Source organism: Mobula hypostoma, chromosome 4, assembly GCF_963921235.1.
Source record: "Mobula hypostoma chromosome 4, sMobHyp1.1, whole genome shotgun sequence".
NCBI classification, from domain to species: domain Eukaryota; kingdom Metazoa; phylum Chordata; class Chondrichthyes; order Myliobatiformes; family Myliobatidae; genus Mobula; species Mobula hypostoma.
The window spans coordinates 33,854,678-33,875,309 of record NC_086100.1 but is presented as its reverse complement, the minus strand read 5'-3'; the positions used below and the strand labels follow the sequence as shown (position 1 = coordinate 33,875,309).

At 41.5% G+C, this 20,632-nt stretch overlaps 1 protein-coding gene across 1 annotated transcript; it reads right to left on the bottom strand.

The window, feature by feature from the left end:
- Positions 1–3,890: 3,890 nt before the first annotated feature.
- LOC134344758 (receptor-transporting protein 3-like) lies at positions 3,891–20,563 on the bottom strand. Its single transcript, XM_063044846.1, has 4 exons — positions 20,510–20,563; positions 19,130–19,222; positions 8,692–8,867; positions 3,891–5,473 (listed from the first exon to the last, which is right to left on the bottom strand). Exons 3-4 carry the CDS (start codon positions 8,859–8,861, stop codon positions 5,122–5,124), a joined length of 522 nt encoding a protein of 173 aa, XP_062900916.1. The 5' UTR covers positions 8,862–8,867; positions 19,130–19,222; positions 20,510–20,563; the 3' UTR covers positions 3,891–5,121.
- Between the last annotated feature and the right edge of the window lie 69 nt (positions 20,564–20,632).

The window sequence follows — 20,632 nt, the reverse complement described above, 5'->3', positions numbered from 1 at the left end:
TAAGGGAAATTACAGTGGTATGAGAGAGGAGTTGGCCAAAGAAAATTGGAAGGAACTGCTGGCAGGGATGTCAGCAGAGCAGCAATGGCGTGTATTTCTGGGAAAAATTAGGAAAATACAGGACGTATGTATTGCAAAAATAAAGAAATACTCAAATGGTAAATAGTACAACCGTGGCTGACAAGGGAAGTCAAAGCTAATGTAAAAGCAAAAGAAAGGGCATACAACAAAGCAACAATTAGTAGGAAGATAGAAAATTGAGAAGTTTTTAAAAACCTACAGAGAGCAACAAAAGAAATCATTAGAAGGGAAAAGATGAAATATGAAAGGAAGCTAGCAAATAATATCAAAGTGGACAGTAAAAGTTTTTTCAAGTATATAAAAATAAAAGAGAAATGCGAGTGGACATAGGATTGCTAGAAGATGAGGCCGGAGAAATAATGACAGGGGCCAAGGAGATGACCGATGAACTAAATGAGTAACTTGCATCAGTCTTCACTTTGGAAGACACTAGCAGTGTGCCTGATGTTGTAGTGTGTGAAGGAAGAGAAGTGGGTGCAGTTACTATTACAAGAGAGAAAGTGCATAAAAAGCTGAAAAACCTAGAAATACATAAGTCACTTGGACCAGAGGAACTGTACCTTAGGGTTCTGAAAGAGGTAGCATTAGAGATTGTGGTGGCATTAGAAATGATCTTTCAAAAATCATTGGACTCTGGCATGGTGCCAGAGGACTGGAAAATTGCAACTGTCACTGTACACTTTAAGAAAGGAGGAAGGCAGCAGAAAGGAAATGAAAGACCAGTTAGCGTGACCTCAGTGGTTGGGAAGATGTTAGAGTGAATTGTTAAGGATGAGGTTATGAAGTACATGGGGACACAGGACTAGATAGGACAAGGGAAGTATTATTTCCTGTTGGAATTCCTTGAGGAGCTTACAGGTGGGATAGATAAGGGGATGCAGTGGATGTTGTATATTTGGACTTTCAGAATGCCTTTGACACATGAGACTTATTACCAAGTTAAGGGCCCATGGTATTGCAGGAATGTCACTAACATGGTTAGAGCATTGGCAGATTGGTAGGAGGCAGTGAGCAGGAATAAAAGGATCCTTGTCTGGTTGGCTGCCGGTGACTAGTGGTATCCTGCAGGGGTCGGTGTTGGGACCACTTTTTTAAGCTGTATATAAATGATATAGATGATGGAATAGATGGCTTTGCTGCCAAGTTTGCAGATAATACGAAGATTGGTGGTGGGGCAGGTAATGTTGAGGAAATGGGTAAGATGCAGAAGGACTTAGACAGCTTAGGAGAATGGGCAGGAAAGTGGCAAATGAAATACACTGTTGGAAAATCCATGTTCATGCACTTTGGTTGTAGAAATAAATGTGCGGACTATTTTCAAAACGAGGAGAAAATCCAAAAATCTAAGATGCAAAGGGACCTATGTCTTATGGTCTTATGGTCTAATATCTAAGAAAGGTTCTTCTGGCATTGAAAACAGTCCAGGGCAGGGTTGTGAGAACATTCCCAGAAATGAAAGTACCTATTAATATATTTCTTTGGACCTTTACTCACTGGAGTTTAGAAGAATGGTGTGGGGTAGCGGGGTGGAGGTGGAATGCCATTGAAACCTACAGAATATTGAATGGCCTCGATCAAGTGGATGTGGAGAGGATGCTCCCAATAGTGGAAGAGTCGAGGACCAGAGGAGACAGCCCCAAAATAGAAGATGTCACTTTAGAACAGAAAACAGTCTGGATTTCCTTAGCCAGAGGGTGGTAAATCTGTAGAATTTATTGCCCCAGACAGCTGAGAAGGCAAAGTTGTTGGGTATATTTAAAGCAGAGAATGATAGATTCTTGACCACAGTTACTGCGGATTGGAAATAATGTCTCCTCATTGCTGACAATCAACACCGGCACACCTTAAGAATGCATTCCTAGCCCACTACTCTCTCCACACTCATGACTATGACTAGGTACAGCTCAAACGCCATCTATAATTTGGTCAAAACCACGTCCATGTTGGCTGATGGTGATGAGGCGGTATAGAGGAATGAGGTAGATTAGCTGGTTGACTGATGTTGAATGTAAGGTTGTAGTTGTAACATCAGTAAGAACAAGGAATTGATTGTGGACTTCAGGAAGAGGAAGTTGGCAGAGCATGCAACAGTTCTCATTGAGGGGTCAGCAGTGGAAAGGGTATTAACATCTCTGAGGATCTATCCTCGACGCAGGATACTGATGCAATTATGAAGAGGGCATGCCAACAGCAATATTTCATAAGAATTTGAGAAGATTTCATGTGTCACTCGGAACTAGCAAATTTTTAGGGCTGTGCAGTGGAGAGCATTCTGACTCGTTGCATTACCATCTGTTACGGAGGAGCCACTGTCTCCCTACCATCAAGAATATCTTTGAAAGGCAATTCAGAACAAGCTCTTTTCTCATTACTGTCTTCAGGGAGGAGATACAGGAGCTTGAAGACATACACTGCTTTTTAAGAACAGCTTCTTTCCCTCCACATCAGATTTCTGAATGATCCATGAACACTACCTCATGATTTTGCTTTTTCTTTGCACTACTTATTTACTTATATACATTATTGTAACCTTGAGAAATGTTATGTATTAATCTGACTACCACTGCAAAACAATACATTTCATAATCGTCATCGTGGCTGTCCCTCGAGGTCGAGGATGATGGTCTTCGTTCTGAAGAAGTGGCCCACAGAGCGAAGACGCCTGTGCGTGTATTTGTTTAATGTGTGCTGGGTTACAAGCTTGTGATATCTTTGGAAACTCACCCAGCAGAAGGCAATGGCAAACCACTTCTGTAACTTGCCTTGGTTGCAGCCTTCATCCGCCTTCACAGCCGTTGAGTTCGAAGTAACTTCGTCCGCCTGTTCCACCGTTGAGGTCTTGGTTGGATTGTTCTTTGTCCGGGACCTCACCCTCGACCATACCGCCATGGGTGACCCTACCAGGAGCCTAGCTCCAGACGGCATCGCTCTCGGGATCACAGGACCACACAAGCTTCTCCACCACAACAAGGTGACAATCCACGGAGAAGACATTTCATAATGCACGTCAATGATAATGCACGTAACTCTGATTCTAATTAGTAAAGGTGTAAACATTATGGAGAAGAGACAGGAGAATAGGGTTAAGGAGGCAAACAAATCAGCCGTGATCAAATAGCGGAGCAGACTCAATGGGTTGAATTAGCCTAATTCTGTTCCTCCTGTCTTACAATCTTCCTTATCATCTGTTTTATTTTCAAATATTTGACTTGCTTTCCAGATGGTGTTATAAAGTTGACATTGTAAACAGGTGTAGTGACACAGAAAGAAAGAGAAAAGGAACAAATAACTAAGGAAGGATTATTAGAAGAAAATATGAGGAATGAGATTACAGGAACAAGAGCACAAGGGCATCAAGAAGTTGTGCTGAAGTGGTAAAGATACTGAGTTTTCTGATCTCTACTAAACCGTGTTTCCTTTGGAGCTGTAGGGGTCTCAAAGGAAGCACTGTTTTTCAGTTTAGTTTTGTTAGGCATGATATTAATGAAGCCTCAATTTATTCTGAATATTTTGCAAGATCAAATTGCTAAATGTAGAACAAAATGCTGCAGACAGTAAAAATACAAATGGGATGTGTATTATTGACTGTATTTTCCAGGTTTGTCTCTAAAACACTTGCACCTGCATGCATTCTTTCAGCATGAGCTACCCAGTATCTGATGCAATTTGTTTTTGTTATAGTAATCTTTTGATTAGAATGATGCCAAACTTATTTAGGCTGGGATAAGTTGCATTTGGAATATTTTTTGAAGTAATAGATTATAATAAATTGAGCAACAAAAAAAATCATTATCTTACAACCATTTATTTTGAAATTTTTTTTAATTTCAGGACATTATCTCCTTTTCGATCATTGATAAAGCAGGCATTGAAGTTCAAAAGCCGAAACAAATTTGTGACTGTATTGTTTCAGCTCTGTTTTAAGCAAAGTGTTAAGCACGAGAAATTCTGCATATGCTGGAAATCTGCTGAATTCGTCCAGCATTTTGTGTGCATTGTTGAAGCAAAGTCTTGTTTTCAGCTGCAGATGATTCTGTTCTGTCCCCGATTCAGTTATAGGTAATATTAGCAGAAATCACATCGAAAAGGCAATAACAGTAGTTGCGATAATCTGTGCACTGTAGGCAGTTCAAATTTCAGAAGCACATAGAAGATTAGGGGTCACTGCTGTCTCATAGACCATGAGATCTGTGTCATGTCTGAGACCCTGATCTGCATTTGTACATTTCTCAAGTGAGCCAAAGCTCGTGCTCCTGAAATACTGAAAATGGTACACTTTTTCTGAGGAGCAATGGGAAACTATTCAACCTATTTTGTCTCCACTCCATAACCAAGGTTGCCCCCAACTCAGCAGTGAACCGCAGTGCACAGATGGTGTTTGCAATTGTGTAAGCTCAGAGGCAGAGCTTCAAGCCATTATCAACTTATCAATGGCAGCACACAAGACACTGCCTTCCAATCAATGTCTACGAAGCAAACGATTAATGCCAGACTGGCCTCTGACCGGTTGCACAATCTGGTCAGTTCCTAAATGTCGTCAAAATGTCCGAGTAATTCTTTCATTTCCAGAGGAGTTGAAAGGTATGCATTTTAAGTTAATTAAGTGTAAGTAATGATACATTGGATCTTGTTTCAGTCCAATGTGCCTACAGTACAGTAAGAATCCATTGGCTTCCCACTCTCTAATGTAATTAAGATTTAGTTTGTTGGCTGGACCATTCCTACTGAAAGTAATTTTACTAAAATATTTTCAGATTGCTAAATGCAGAAAAAAAAGCAGAAAGGGAAAAAAAAACGTGGTTTTCTTGTGCTGAGGGGTGCAGTGTCTTTGGAGGATCTTTTGCTGGTAGTTATATAATTATTCCTTTTATTGTTACTTAAACAATACATTACCATTTAATTTTAATTATATTTTGGTATATTACCTGTTGGACAAAGTCAAATTTCTACCCTAAGCTTACTTGCAGAGATTATTTTACTAGCATCATTAATTTGCAAGCTGCCGATACCCAATCGACACCTTCACAGAGATCTGTTTCATCAAGTCTCATTCTCCGTGGCATCAAATATTCTATCGCAGATACCCAAATGACAGGCTTCACAGAGATCCGTTTCATGAGGTCTCGTCTTCCGTGGCACCAGAGATCTCTTTCTAACTACTACGTCAGGATTATTGTAGCAATTTTTGCGGATTTTTGCTATAAGCCTCTCAAACACTTCATGCATTTGGGCGGGATCAACCTGTGGTTTTAGCCATTGGTGGTTCGTGCATTCTCGGCATTGCTGTCCGAAGGGACGAAGCAAAACTAATCCACGTCCCCGTCTCCGTCGGTAATGAAACAGAATACTGACACGAGCTGAAGGCCATGAATTTGAACAGCGACAATAAAATCTGTTGAAGATAAAAGGAGGGTAGTTCATATTGTTAAATTATGAAATTTTACATTTGGAATTCATCTGGTGCATTTAATAGTTTCATATTACAATCAAACATCTATGCACGATTCATCAAGAAAAAATCTGATGCTGGAAATTTAATATAAAACCAGAAAATGGTAGCAGCACCCAGTAGATCAGCTAGCATCAAGAGAAAAACAGAGCTAGCATTTCAGGTTGATAAAGCATTCATTAGTGATGAGCATTTCCAGTATTTTCCGTTTCTGTATGAATTAAGCACGCTGTCTTCAGATATATTCATCATGTAGTAATGGGTTAACTCATTAACATGAAAAAGTTAAGCAGTTACACAAGGTAACGATATTTATAGTTAACCAATACATAATAAGTCCTGTTTTATGATTCAGGGGCCTGCTTATGATGAATTTAGAAGACCCTGCTTAATGTAAATGCCATAACTCGGGATGAATTTACAGGGATTGGAGTGCATATTAAGCTGCTTCCTCTGCTCAACAACGTTAATTTGCAGCCAGGATAGAATGATCACCACTCAGGTCCTCAATTGTGTAAGCATGTCAAAACACAACGATACATGTCAAAGAAGTAAAAGTCTACCATTACCCAAAAATCCTTGTACAGGAAGCTGAAGGGGGGCAGCAATAAGAAGTGTCATCTATATAACTATTAAAAAATATTTGTAACTGTTTCAACTATAATCTGAGCTGGCACCAGTCTTGAGGTGAAAATACTCTCGCTCAGAGCAAGATTTACTAACTGCCCTCGACAAGATAAGTTTCCACAAAAGTTTTATGTATCTCAAGGACACTGCATTTAGCATCACAGTTAGAAATCTCACTTGACCTCAGTGCAAATGACTCCTTGTTTTGAGTGTTAGGTCCTGTATACAGCCACAATGAATTTTGTGACAATTTTGATAATTTTGTCAAGTAGTGAATTATCAAGCTTGAGAGTTAATCCAAAACATTGATGCTGTCCTCACCCACATCTCCTTTTCCTAGACATCTATGTTTAACCCATATTCCAATCTCCTTAAAAGGAATAGAGTTCCCCTTGTCCTCACCTACCACCCCATGGACCTCTGCATCCAACATATCATCCTCCGCAATTCCCACCATCTTCAATACGATCCAAGCACCAACGTGCCTTTACTTGCCCCCTGCCCCCTACATTCTTTGCTTTTCACAGGGATTGCTCCCTCCGTGATTCCCTTGTCTTTGTCCTTTCCCACTAATCTCTGTCCTAGCACATGTCCGTGGAAGTGACAGAAATGCTACACCAGCCCACTTACCTCTTCCCGCACCTCCATTCAAGATCCCAAACAGTCCCACCAGATGAGGCAGCACTTCACCTGCGAATCTATTGAGGGGTGCCTATTGTATCCTGTAGTCCCGATGCAGCCTCCTTTACATTAGTGAGACCTGACGTAAACTGGGGGACCGTTTTGTTGAGCACCTCTGCTCCACTTGCTAAATGCGGAATTTCCCAGTGGCCAACCATTTCAATTCCTATCCCATTCTGTTCCAACGTGTCAGTCCATCGCCTTTTCTGCCACCAAGGAGCCACTTTTGGGGTTGTTCCATCTGGGTGGCCTCCAACCTAATGATATGAACACTGACTTCTCCTTTCGGTAATTTTTTTTTTCTTTTCCGCTCCCTTTCCATGCCCCACTCTGGACTCCTTGCCTCTTCTCCTCAACTGCCTTTCACTTCCCCATGGTGCCCGTCCTTCTTCCCTTTCTCCCTTGGTCCACTCTCCTATCAGATTCCTTCTTTGCCGACCCTTTACCTTCCCCACCTACCTGGCTTCACCTATCATCTTTTAGCTTGTCCTCCTTCCTCTCCCTCAACCTTTTCATTCCAGCATCTTCCCCCTTCCTTTCCAGTCCTGATGAAGGGTCTTGGCCTGCAGAATCTCGTGTTTATGAGAGTTAAGTTGGATAGCATTATTACACAGACTTGGATTGGATTCCGTAGAAACTGGACTGTTAAGTGGTGATTTGATGAAAGATTTCAACATTTAAAGGGAAAAATGAGAAAAACTTTCTGCTAGCTGGAGAATCAGAGACTAAACATAACAAAACCAGATATTTTAACCATTAAGTTAGAAAATACTAATAAATATTAAAAGCAGCAGGAAGTTGGATCTCTCTTCCATAAATGACAATTTATGTAAGGTCAGTTGTTATTTTTAACTCTGAGAGTGTCGATTTCTGTAATCAAAGCTACCGTGGAAAACAGGATGAAGGAAAATGTATGGAATATATTGAAGAATTGAATTGGGTCACGGATCAGTCTTAATCTCCACGAATGAAAGTCCCAAAGTTGCATTTCCTTGTGCCTTTGTTCATATGTTACACAATCCACACTAAAAGTATTAAGGACCCATGCAAAGAAATATTGCATGTTAATCTGAGGAAAGACATCTTTGCCATAGAGGGAGTACAAAGAAGGTTCACCAGATTGATTCCTGGGATGGCAGGTCTTTCATATGAAGAAAGACTGGATGAACTGGGCTTGTACTCGTTGGAATTTAGAAGATTGAGGGGGGATCTGATTGAAACGTATAAGATCCTAAAGGGATTGGACAGGCTAGATGCGGGAAGATTGTTCCCGATGTTGGGGAGGTCTAGAACGAGGGGTCACAGTTTGAGGATAGAGGGGAAGCCTTTTAGGACCGAGGTTAGGAAAAACTTCTTCACACAGAGAGTGGTGAATCTGTGGAATTCTCTGCCACAGCAAACTGTTGAGGCCAGTTCATTAGCTATGTTTAAAAGGAAGTTAGATATGGCCCTTGTGGCTACAGGGGTCAGGGGGTATGGAGGGAAGGCTGGGTTCTGAGTTGGATGATCAGCCATGATCATAATAAATGGCGGTGCAGGCTCGAAGGGCCGAATGGCCTACTCCTGCACCTATTTTCTATGTTTCTATGTTTCTATATCAATATTTCATAATTTTGAAGGGCATTTCACATCTAATATTTTAATAGGATGATGGTGAGGGAACTATTTGTATGCATTCAAAGATGTATCATAACTTTGTAATGCTGAACATTAGCATTCAGGAAGAATGTGTATCATTGCCATTTGCTTTACTCTGAAAAATGGATTGAGCACGGCAACTTCTTGGAATATATTTTTCCGCAAAATAGCCCATTTCAGTTGTACATTTGGATTCCAGATATGTATTGCCTCACCTGCCAAATGCTGATGTTTTGTAAATCTTCCAACCATCTTTTCTTTGCCAATCATTTAGTTCATTTTCAATTTGGTAATTGAAATTCAAACTCCATGGTTCTGATAATTCTTCTCCCGTAATGTAGTTAAACTCTTCTATCCAAGCATTTGTTCCAGGAACCCGTGCCATTTTGTACTGGATGCAATATTTAAAAAGGAAAAAAAAATGTGAACACCAGAAACATAAGCTAAGTGCAGGCTTTTTTCAATGGAAATTTTGTAATAATACAGTGCTTTTGCCTTTGTCACATAACCTTATAAGTTGTGATTAAGCTAGAGAGGTTGCAGGACAATCACACAAGGAGGCTGAGGGGTGACCTTATTGAGGGTATTAAAATTATAGAGGCACAGGTAGGAAAGGTAGTCATAGACAGTTTCACCGCGTAAATGTGCTTAGAACTAGAACACGAGGAATTCTGCAGATGCTGGAAATTCAAGCAACACACATTAAAGTTGCTGGTGAACGCAGCAGGCCAGGCAGAATCTCTAGGAAGAGGTACAGTCGACGTTTCGGGCCAAGACCCTTTGTCAGTCCTGACGAAGGGTCTTGGCCCGAAATGTTGACTGTACCTCTTCCTAGAGATGCTGCCTGGCTGCTGCTTTCACCAGCAACTTTGATGTGTGTTGCTAGAACTAGAACAGATGGGTTTAAGGTGAGAGAAAAGATTTAAAGTGGATCTGAGGAGAGGTTTTTCACAAAGTGGGCAATGGACAAAAGAACAAGTGTCAGAGGAGGGGTGAGAGAGGCAAGTACAATGACAATTCTGTAAATACATTTGTACAGGAAAATTTCAGAGGCATACGGGCCAGATACAATCTAGTGGGACTAGTGTAAATAGTCATCTTGGGCATGGGCCTTTCTCTATGCTGCATGAATTCCAAGCATCTACATCGATGTGAGTGTAGGTTCAATTCCCTGCGTGGAACAAAGGACCAGTAAAGTTACCCTAAGGGCATGAAATAATTCATTAAAAATTGAGAATAGTAACAGTACAAATATCTTTGGGATCTCTCTAAGCCAGCTGGAGATCACATCACCAGTGAATTTCAGTACTGAATATCCCTTAAGTGTGCAGATTCAACAGGTAGACACCTTGTTAGCTACTTCCATCTTCACTTCCAAGTGCATGTAGTAGGCAGCAACCTGGTGTAGGTAGCCACAGAATCTGACTCAGTGTTGTTAGAACTGAGGAAGAAGATATCGCAAATCTACTCCTTCTTCCCAACCTGACCTCAAGGGCTCTGTGGTTACTGTTATCCCTCCTTCTCCCAACCTACTTTCTTTGGACTTCATAACAAGGTTATAGTAACACAAGTAGTATTTTCCCTTTGTGTGCTCATACGTCTTTGTTGTTCTTAAGAGTTGGATCTACTCAAACAATTGCCCCCTACAGTCATGCGGTAAGTACACATCATCGTGTGGTGTAAACTGCCTCTGAAAGTGTGATAGGTTCATCTGTGCTGGGAGTGAAGAAAACTCTGTATTGATTCCCTTGGACAATTAACTTCTCACCTCATGTCACTTATCTTACAGGAGCAGAAGAATGTTTTGGTAGGTTCCATAGACGCAACAAGCAAAAAAATTAGTTCCAAATCCCAATGGACGAAGTAAAATTAAAATACTAATTCAAATTAATTATGCTTGTATGCAGCACAGTTAGTTTAATCTCGATGATAAGTTCAAAGTACAGTTTATTATCAAAGTTTGTGTAAATTATACAAGTTTGAGATTCGTCTCCTTACAGGCAGCCACAAAACAAGAAACCCAAAAGAAACAATTTGAAAAAACAAACACTAATAAGTAAAGAGAGAAAAAAAACACAAAGTGAGAAAGAAGCACAAATCGTCTGATCAAATAACAGCCAGCAACCCCTTTCAGACTGAAAGTGAGTTCATAGACACAAAGCTTGGAGCAGCCGGAGTGGGCCTTCAGCCTTAGCCTCAGTTCATTACACAGCAGAGCAAAACATCGTGGAGCTCGTAGACATGAACTTGGAGCAGGCCCACAGCCCCAGTGCCACAGAGAGTGGAGTAAACCTTGTGGAGCAGTGAGCAGAATCAACTCAACTCTCACCTCCACTACTGACACCATGCCTTTTCAATCCATCTCGCCCTGTGTCTACATTGTCCGAACATAATTCAGCACAATAGCTTTTCATTTTTATGTCTCACGATCTTGTATTGTATCTGTATGATGGAACCAAAACTTAGAAGATCTAAGACGTCTTGTTTAATGTTTTATCTGATTTTTTTTCCAAGTTTTGACTGCTCCAGTTGGTGAACAGAATACTCATTTATACCTAGGAACCTCAGCTTCAAGTCAAACCAGGTCACTGAGATTAAAAATTAAATTCATTACCTGTCTGTAAACTTCCTAGTTGAAATGTTATTGGCACGTCTCATCTAATATGTTTAATTTATATTTTTTATGTGAAAGCTGCTTATAAGATGCTATGTGCCAGTGGTTCTTCCCCAAGTAATTTTACCATTGCACATTGTGCATAGGTCAATAAACTCAACTGCTACTTTGACACTTGACTACTTAACTCATCAAAAAAATCAGACTTTTAACGTAAAAATGTAATTGACTCAAATGATTTAAATATAGTTTTTTTTTAAATATTCATTTGATCTACTGTTGGGCCAAAAATAACCAGATTTAACAATTTGCGGTTCCAGATTTGGTTCAGTTCAGAGTGTGTTTTTTGGTTTTTACAGTTGTTCAATAATTTACAAAATTTTATTTTTAGAAGCAATTTAGCTGATGCAATTTTATTGGGTCTCAGTTTCACAACAGTTTGAAAGCCATAGTAATAGCAATTACAAACTTGTTCAGGCTTTACCATAGTTAATTCCTTGTTTAAGATTTTTCTCCATGTGATCACAAACATCTTTTATTCTTTGCCCATTTCTCTCCATACTGTTACTCTGGCATTTATCTGCACTATCTCAGCACCAAACAGAATCTCTCAATAGAAATTACTCCATACTCTTCATGAACGTTTTGAAAGCCACAAGTAACATTATTGAGAAAAATCAAGATTCGATATATTGATAGAACCAGAGAACCATAGAACACTACAGCACAGAAACAGGCCTTTTGGCCCTTCTTGGCTGTGCTGAACCATTTTTCTGCCTAGTCCCACTGACCTGCACCTGGACCATATCCTTCCATTCACCTCTCATCCATGTGCCTGTCCAATTTTTTCTTTAATTTTGAAAGTGAGCCCACTTTTACCACTTCATCTGGCAGCTCATTCCACACTCCCACCATTCTCTGTGTGAAGAAGCCCCCCCCCCCCATGTCCCCTTTAAACTTTTCCCCCTTCACCCTTAACCCATGTTCTCTGGTTATTTTCTCCCCTAGTCTCATGGGAAAAAGCCTGCTTGCATTCACTCTATCTATACCCATCATAATTTTATATACCTCTATCAAATCTCCCCTCATTCTTCTATGCTCCAGGGAATAAAGTCCTAACCTATTCAACCTTTCTCTGTAACTCAGTTTCTCAAGTCCCGGCAACGTCCTTGTAAACCTTCGCTGCACTCTTTCAACCTTATTAATGTCCTTCCTGTAATTTGGTGACCAAAATTGCACACAATATTCTAAATTCGGCCTCACCAATGCCTTATACAATCTCACCATAACATTGCAACTCTTATACTCAATACTGATTTATAAAGGCCAATAAACCAAAAGCTCTCTTTAATACCCAATCTACCTGTAATGCCACTTTTGGGGAATTTTGTGTCTGTATTCCCAGATCCCTCCGTTCTACTGCACTCCTCAGTGCCTTACCATTTACCTTGTATGTTCTACCTTGGTTTGTCCTTCCAACGTGCAATACCTCACACTTGTCAGTATTAAACTCCATCTGCCACTTTTCAGCTCATTTTTCCAGCTGGTCCAAATCCCTCTGCAAGCTTTGAAAACCTTCCTCACTGTCCACTACACCTCCAATCTTTGTATCATCAGCACATTTGCTGATCAAACTTACCACATTATCATCCAGATCACGGATATAGATGACAAATAACAATGGACCCAGCACTGATCCCTGTGGCACACCACTAGTCACAGGCCTCCACTCGGAGAAGCAATTCTCTACTACCACTCTCTGGCTTCTTCCATTGAGCCAATGTCTAATCCAATTTACTACCTCTCCACGTATACCTAGCGACTGAATCTTCCTAACTAATCTTTCATGCGGGGCCTTGTCAAAGGCCTTACTGAAGTCCATGTAGGCGACATCCACTGCCTTCCCTTCATCCACTTTCCTGGTAACCTCCGAGAAAAACTCTAATAGATTTGTCAAACATGACCTACCACGCACAAAGCCATGTTGACTCTCCCTGATAAGTCCCTGTCTATCCAAATATATGTAGATCCTATCTCTTAGTACTCCTTCCAATAATTTACCTACTACCGACGTCAAACTTACTGGCCTATAATTTCCCGCATTACTTTCACAGCCTTTTTTAAACAATGGAACAACATGAGCTATCCTCCAATCCTCCGGCACCTCACCCTTAGATACTGACATTTTAACTGTATCTGCCAGGGCCCCTGCAATTTCAACACTAGTCTCCTTCAAGGTCCGAGGGAATACCCTGTCAGATCCTGGGGATTTATCTACTCTGATTTGCCTCAAGATAGCAAGCACCTCCTCCTCTTCAATCTGTATAGGTTCCATGACCTCACTTGTTTGCCTTATTTCCATTGACTCCATGACCTCATTAGGCATCCGTTAGTCTCACAGGACCATAGATTTGCGCCTTGGAAAGTTTCCAGGGCGCAGGCCTGGGCAAGGTTGTATGGAAGACCAGCAGTTGCCCATGCTGCAGGTCTCCCCTCTCCACGCCACTGATGTTGTCCAAGGGAAGGGCATTAGGACCCATACAGCTTGGCACCAGTGTTGTCGCAGAGCAATGTGTGGTTAAGTGCCTTGCTCAAGGACACAACATGCTGCCTCAGCCAAGGCTCGAACTAGCGACCTTCAAATCACGAGACGAATGCCTTAACCAGTTGGCCATGCACCAACAGTTTCCTTAGTAAATACAAATGCAAAAAACCCATTTAAGATCTTCCCCATTTCTTTCGGTTCCATACATAGCCGACCACTCTGATTTTCAAGAGGACCAATTTTATCCCTTACTATCCTTTTGCTCTTAATATATCTGTAGAAGCTCTTTGGATTATCCTTCACCTTGACTGCCAATGCAATCTCATGTCTTCTTTTAGCCCTCCTAATTTCTTTCTTAAGTTTTTTTTGCATTTCTTATACTCCTCAAGCATCTTATTTGCTCCGTTTCCTATATATGTCATACATCTCTCTCTTCTTCTTTATCAGAGTTCCAATATCCCTTGAGAACCAAGGTTCCTTATTCTTATTCACTTTGCCTTTAATCCTGACAGGAACCATACAAACTCTGAACTCTCAAAATTTCTCCCTTGAAGGCCTCCCACTTACCACTCACATCCTTGCCAGAGAACAACCTGTCCCAATCCACGCTTTTTAAATCCTTTTTCATTTCTTCAAATTTGGACTTTTTCCAGTTTAGAACCTCAACCCGAGGACCAGATCTATCTTTATCCATGATCAAGTTGAAACTAATGGTGTTATGATCACTGGAACCAAAGTGTTCCCTTACGCACACTTCCGTCACCTGTCCTAGCTCATTTCCTAATAGGAGATCTAATATTGCATCCTCTCTAGTAGGTACCTCTATATATTGATTTAGAAAACTTTCCTGAAAACATTTTACAAACTCTAACCCGTTTAGATCTTTAACAGTATGGGAGTCCCAATTTGGAAAATTAAAATCCCCTACTATCACAACTTCATGTTTCCTGCAGTTGTCTGCTATCTCTCTGCAGATTTGCTTCTCCAATTCTCGCTGACTATTGGTTGGTCTATAATACAACCCCATTAATGTAGTCATACCTTTCCTGTTTCTCAGCTTCACCTACATGGCCTCGGTAGACAAGCCCTCTAATCTGTCCTGCCTGAGCACTGCTGTAATATTTTCCCTGACTAGTAATGCCACCCTCCCACCCTTCATTCCTCTGCCTCTATCACGTCTGAAACATCGGAACCCTGGAACATTAAGCTGCCTGTCCTGCCCGTCCTGTAGCCAAGTTTCACTAATGGCTATAATGTCGTAATTCCTTGCATCAATCTACGCCCTCAGCTTGTCAGCCTTCCCCACAATACTCCTTGCATTGAAATAGACACACCTCAGAAAATTATTACCACCACACACGACCCTTCTATTTGTGACTTTGCATGAACTTTGAACATCATTTATTTTCACCTCTGCTCCACTATCTGCTCTGGCACTCTGGTTCCTATCCCCCTGCAAATCTAGTTTAAACCCTCCCCAATAGCACTAACAAACCTCCCTGCAAGGATATTGGTCCCCTGCCCCAGAAGAGGTCCCAATGATCCTGAAATCTGAAACCCTGCCCCCTACACTAGTTCCTCAGCCACGTGTTCATCTGCCAGAGCATCCTGTTCTTACCCTCACTGGCATGTGGCACAGGTAGCAATCCTGAGATTACCACCCTCGAGGTCTTGCTTTTTAACTTTCTACCAAGCTGTCTATACTCACTCTCCAGGACCTCCTCACTCTTTCTTCCTACGTCATTGGTACCAATGTGTACCATGACATCTGGCTGATCACCCTCCCACTTCAGAATGCTGTGCACGCGATCAGAGATATCCCTGACCCTGGCACCCGGGAGGCAACAAACCCTCCAGGAGTCTCTGTCATGACCACAGAACCTCCTGTCTGCCCCTCTAACTATCAAATCCCCTATCACTACCGCTCTCCTCTTCTTCCACCCTCCCTTCTGCACTGCAGAACCAGGCTCAGTGCCAGAGATCCGGCTGCTGCAGCTTGTCCCAGATAAACCCCCTGCCCCCCGCCAAACAGTATCCAAATCGGTATACCTGTTGTTGAGGGGAATGGCCACAGGGGAACCCTGCTCTACCTGCCCTTTCCTCTTCCCTCGCCTGACGGTAACCCAATTACCTGTGCACTGCTCCTTTGGCGTAACTACCTCCCTGAAGTTACTGTCTATAAACTCCACATTCTCCTGAGTGATCCAGAGGTCATCCAGCTCCTGCTCCAGTTCCCTAATGTATGGGTTTACAAGAAAAGTAAAATAGCATTTTCTAGGTATGCCTTTGAGGGTGTTTCTTCAGTTAAATGAACTGCATCCATTTTAAAATAGCTGACCATACTGAGATCAAGTGGTTAAGTAGTTAAAACGGCAAATGCCACCAATGGCCAGATGAGAAATGAGCTGTGTACTATACTGTTGTGTTTAAGGTCACACCCGCAGCTTTCAATGGAGTTGTTTCATTTAGATTATTTAAATATGTTCACTGTACATTTTTCTCATAACTGCTACTATGGAAGTGTGAAATGAAACTACTGCAGCCATGAAAGTAACACACACAAAACGCTGGAGGAACTCAGCAGGCCAGGCAGCAACTATGAAAAAAAATACAGTTGATATTTTGGTCCGAGACTCTTCGGCAGGACTGGAGAAAAAGAAGATGAGGAGTAGATTTAAAAGGTGGGGGAGGGGAGAGAGAAACACAAGGTGAAAGGTGAAACCGGGAGGGGGAGGAATGAAGTAAAGAGATGGGAAGTTGATGGGTGAAAGAGATACAGGGCTGCAGAAGGAGGAGTCCGATTGGAGAGAACAGAAGGCTACAGAAGAAAGAAAAGGGCGGAGGAGCACAAGAGGGAGACACAAGAGGGGGAGGAGAGGGACCATTAATGAAAGTTAGAGAAGTCGATGTTCATGCCATCAGGTTGGAGGCTACCCAGATAGAATATAAGGTGTAGGTCCTCCAACCTAAGTGTGGCCTCATCATGATAGTACGGGAGGCCATGGATTGACATATCGGAATGTGAATAGAAAGTGGAATTAAAATGGGTGGCCACTGGGAGATTCTGCTTCTTCTAGTAGATGGAGCCTCGGTACTCGGCGAAACTGTCTTCCATCCTACATCGGGTCTCACTGATATACAGGAGGCTGTACTGGACACAGTCTATGACCCCAACAGACTCACAGGTGAAGTGTTGCCTAACCTGGAAGAACTCTTTGGGGCCTGGAATGGTAGTGAGGGAGGAGGTGTAAGGACAGGTGTAGCACTTGTTCCGCTTGCAAGGAAAAGTGCCAGGAGGGAGATGAGTGGGGAGGGACAAATGGACCAGGGAGTCACATAGGGAGCGATCCCTGCAGAAGGTAGAAAGCTGGGGGGAGGGAAAGATGTACTTGCTGGTGGGATCCTGTTGTAGATAGCGGAAGCTCACCAATATACAGGAGGCCACACCAGGATCTCCCAGTGGCCACCTATTTTAATTCCACTTTCCATTCACATTCTGATATGTCAATCCATGTCCTCCTGTATTGTCACAAAGAGGCCACACTCAGGTTGGAGGAACAACCCTTATATTCTGTTTGGGTCGTCTCCAACCTGATAGCACGAACAACGAATTCTCAGGCTTCCAGTAATGGTCCCTCTCCTCCACCATTCCCATACCCTTCTCCTTCTCTCACCTTATCTCCTTGTCTGCTCATTGCTTCCCTTTGGTGCTCCTCCCCCTTTTCTTTCTTCCATGAACTCCTGTACTCTACAATTGGACTCCCTCTTCTCCAGCCCTGTATGCCTTTCACCAATCAACTTCCCAGCTCTATACTTCATCACGAAACACAGATGCTGCCTGGCCTGCTGAGTTCCTCCAGAATTCTGTGTGCATGGCTTGGATTTCCAGCATCTACAGATTTTCTCTTGAATGTAGCCATGAGTGCTGTCTGGTTCTCAAAGGGTTGTTTCGCCTTTATTTAAAGGTAGTACTTGTGGGTAAAGCTTTGAAATAGGAATAAGGTTCAGACACTCAAGCACGTCCCATGACTTAACTGTACCTTAACTTCATTAACTTGAGTATCCTTCAATATATTTATTCACACCTGTCAGTTTCAGCTTTGAACATTTTAGCTGACACAACCATAGTTTGGTATGTTGAGTTCTTGCGCTTTAACAAGAGTGCAAGATGTGTGTTATTTTGTGGTAGTACTACTTCATGGCAGTTCATAAAATAGTCTCCTTTGCTGGCATGGGCAATGTCCACTGGAATTTGAAAGAGTTGGTTTCTTGTGGCTGTGCCATCTTGTAAGTTGGTAGATGTGATGGCATCTAAAGCCCACTCACTGCTTATAACATGGATTTCACTCTAATTCTGTGCACTAGGGTGGCTGCTGCATGTAATGCAAATGGGGTATTTGGAGACCTGAAGAAATAGCTAAAGAAACACATATAAAATAATGCCAGGCTGATTAATGCAGAATACACCAATCACGATAGGGCAACTGCCTGCAGAGATCACGGCTGCCACATCAGTGTCTCCAAGTGTATTGTGAAGCTGGATCTGACTTTTGGCAGACGTGGAACAGCAGTAGAAAAGGCTTGAGTTGAGAGAAACAGCTGGGAGAAAATAATTGTAAATCATCTGTCCCCAATGCAGCCGTAAAGCATATTGATCTAATTCCCATGTCATCATGGCACCATGCTTCTGCAAGGAAAGGGTTCATCAAGTTGGTAGGGATCACAGCATTAGTGAGTAAAAGGAGATGCAACAATGTTGTATCAAAAACATTGAGCCATCGAAGCTGAAATTGAGATGTACAATTGAGACCCTATAATTCACATCTCCTTGCAGTTTGTTGAAGACTTTGCTCCTTGACTTACTGGGAATTATAAATGAAGGATATATAGTACATTGTATATTATTGTCGCAAACAACAGGAATACTGCAGATGCTGGAAATTCAAACAACACACATCAAAGTTGCTGGTGAACACAGCAGGCCAGGCAGCATCTCTAGGAAGAATTACAGTGGACGTTTCAGGCCGAGACCCTTTGTCAAGACTAACCTTTAAGTAAGTAAGGGTCTCGGCCTGAAACATCGACTGTACCTCTTCCTAAAGATGCTGCCTGGCCTGCTGCGTTCACCAGCAACTTTGATGTGTGTTGCTTGTATATTATTGTTCCCATTTCTGATAATAAGACAGAGATGAGCGTTGTGTGCATTGATAATATTATCCCATGTATGAACAATCTCAGAAAAAAAAAGTCGGCACACTAAATTGAATTATACCTGGACATCTTAAATCTAGTTTTCTACTTGGAAGGAGTTCCATTGGTTAAGTTGAAATAGGTATGAATTAGCTTTTGTATGTGATTTGCAAGGAATGCAAATTAATTCAATTTCTCGGCATTCAATTTTTATGAAACAAAATGACAAAAGTATTGCCTATTAAAGAAACATAAATAAAATGATCATATTTGGAAAATTATATAAGAAAAAAAGATATCCTACCTTTCTGTTTGCCAATGTTTCTTCTGTCGGAGCAAGTTGAATAAATCTGTAGGCAAATTTATTCTGCTAAATAATGTATTCAACCATCTTGGCCTGGAAAAGAGTTGTTCACTTTTTGAAACTGGTTCGGAACACCAGAATTAATCTGTGCAATAATAAGTTTCACTTTGCTTGTGTCATTTCCAAGAAATCACATGACCATAAACTCTGAGCCAATTCAATTACACTTCCCAGTGCAACCTTAAGAGGGCAAACTTTGGCCTTACAAACTATTCATCTCAGGAGGAAGTTTATTATTGGAATTAACTGCTTGTTTTACACTTTGCCTGGTTTTAGTTTTCCTTGATTTCAGTGGAATGTGAAATTGGATGTTGTGTAGATGGATCAGTTCAAATGTAACACTAATACCACATCTTCTATATGTGTACTCTGTAGCCTTTGGCTATAAAACCCCTCACACAACTGCAGGTTAATAACAAAAGATGTCATGTAGTCGGATATTAGCCTACACTGGGGCAATACAGAATTGGCAGTGCACACAGGGTGCTGGAGGGACTAAGTGGGTCAGACAGCATCAGGGGAAGAAAATGGATAATCAATGTTTCGGGTTCTTGCACAAGAGATGTATCTCTTATATATATTATACATCAGCAGTCTGTGCTGACTGATCCTGGGAGTACTGTCACATTCTTCCATCCTGTCATTACAGCATCCATTCACTTAAGGAACAATTCTTTGCGTCTGGATCAGCACTACTTGTGTTCGGTACTCCCTTTAGTTGCACAGATTGTATCTGCTGAACTAAAATTCCACTGGACGGAAGAATTTGCAATTCGTACACAACATTGAAACTGACGTAGCTTGGTATCACAGGGGAAACTTGGTAATTCTTCTTTGGGCTCTTTGGCAGAGAGGGTAAGTAGCATTAAATTCTTTGCCAATAACATATAGAGGATTAGTACTGAGAGACCACCACATAAGTGTCATTAAAAAGAAGTACAAGAGCATCTCTACTTTCGTAGAATCGGCATGTCATTTAAAACTTAGATCTACAGATGCACAGTGAAAAGTTCCAGGCCATGCCCTCTTCTCACTATGGCCATCAGGCAGAAGCTACAGAAGTCACAGAAGTCTTAGGCCCCACACCAACAGACACACTTTCAAATTCATGTTCTCAGTATTCTTTTTTATTTGCACAGTTTGCCTTTTGCACATTGGTTGCTTATCAGTATTTGTTAATGTATAGTTTTTCGTAATATACCCTTTTCCAATAACGCCTGCAAGAAAGTGAATCTCAAAGTAGTATATGGTAACAGATGTACTTTGATAATAAATTTACTTTGAGCTTTAAACTTTTTAAGCACCTCTAAAACTATTCACCTGCTGTATTAGACACCTCCAGTTCCTTTTGTGGGAGAGTTCCCAATTCCCACATTAGCCTGAGAAGTCACGTAAGAAGCAAGCAAGACTTGGAAGAAGAAAATGAGGAAGTGTGTGTGTGTG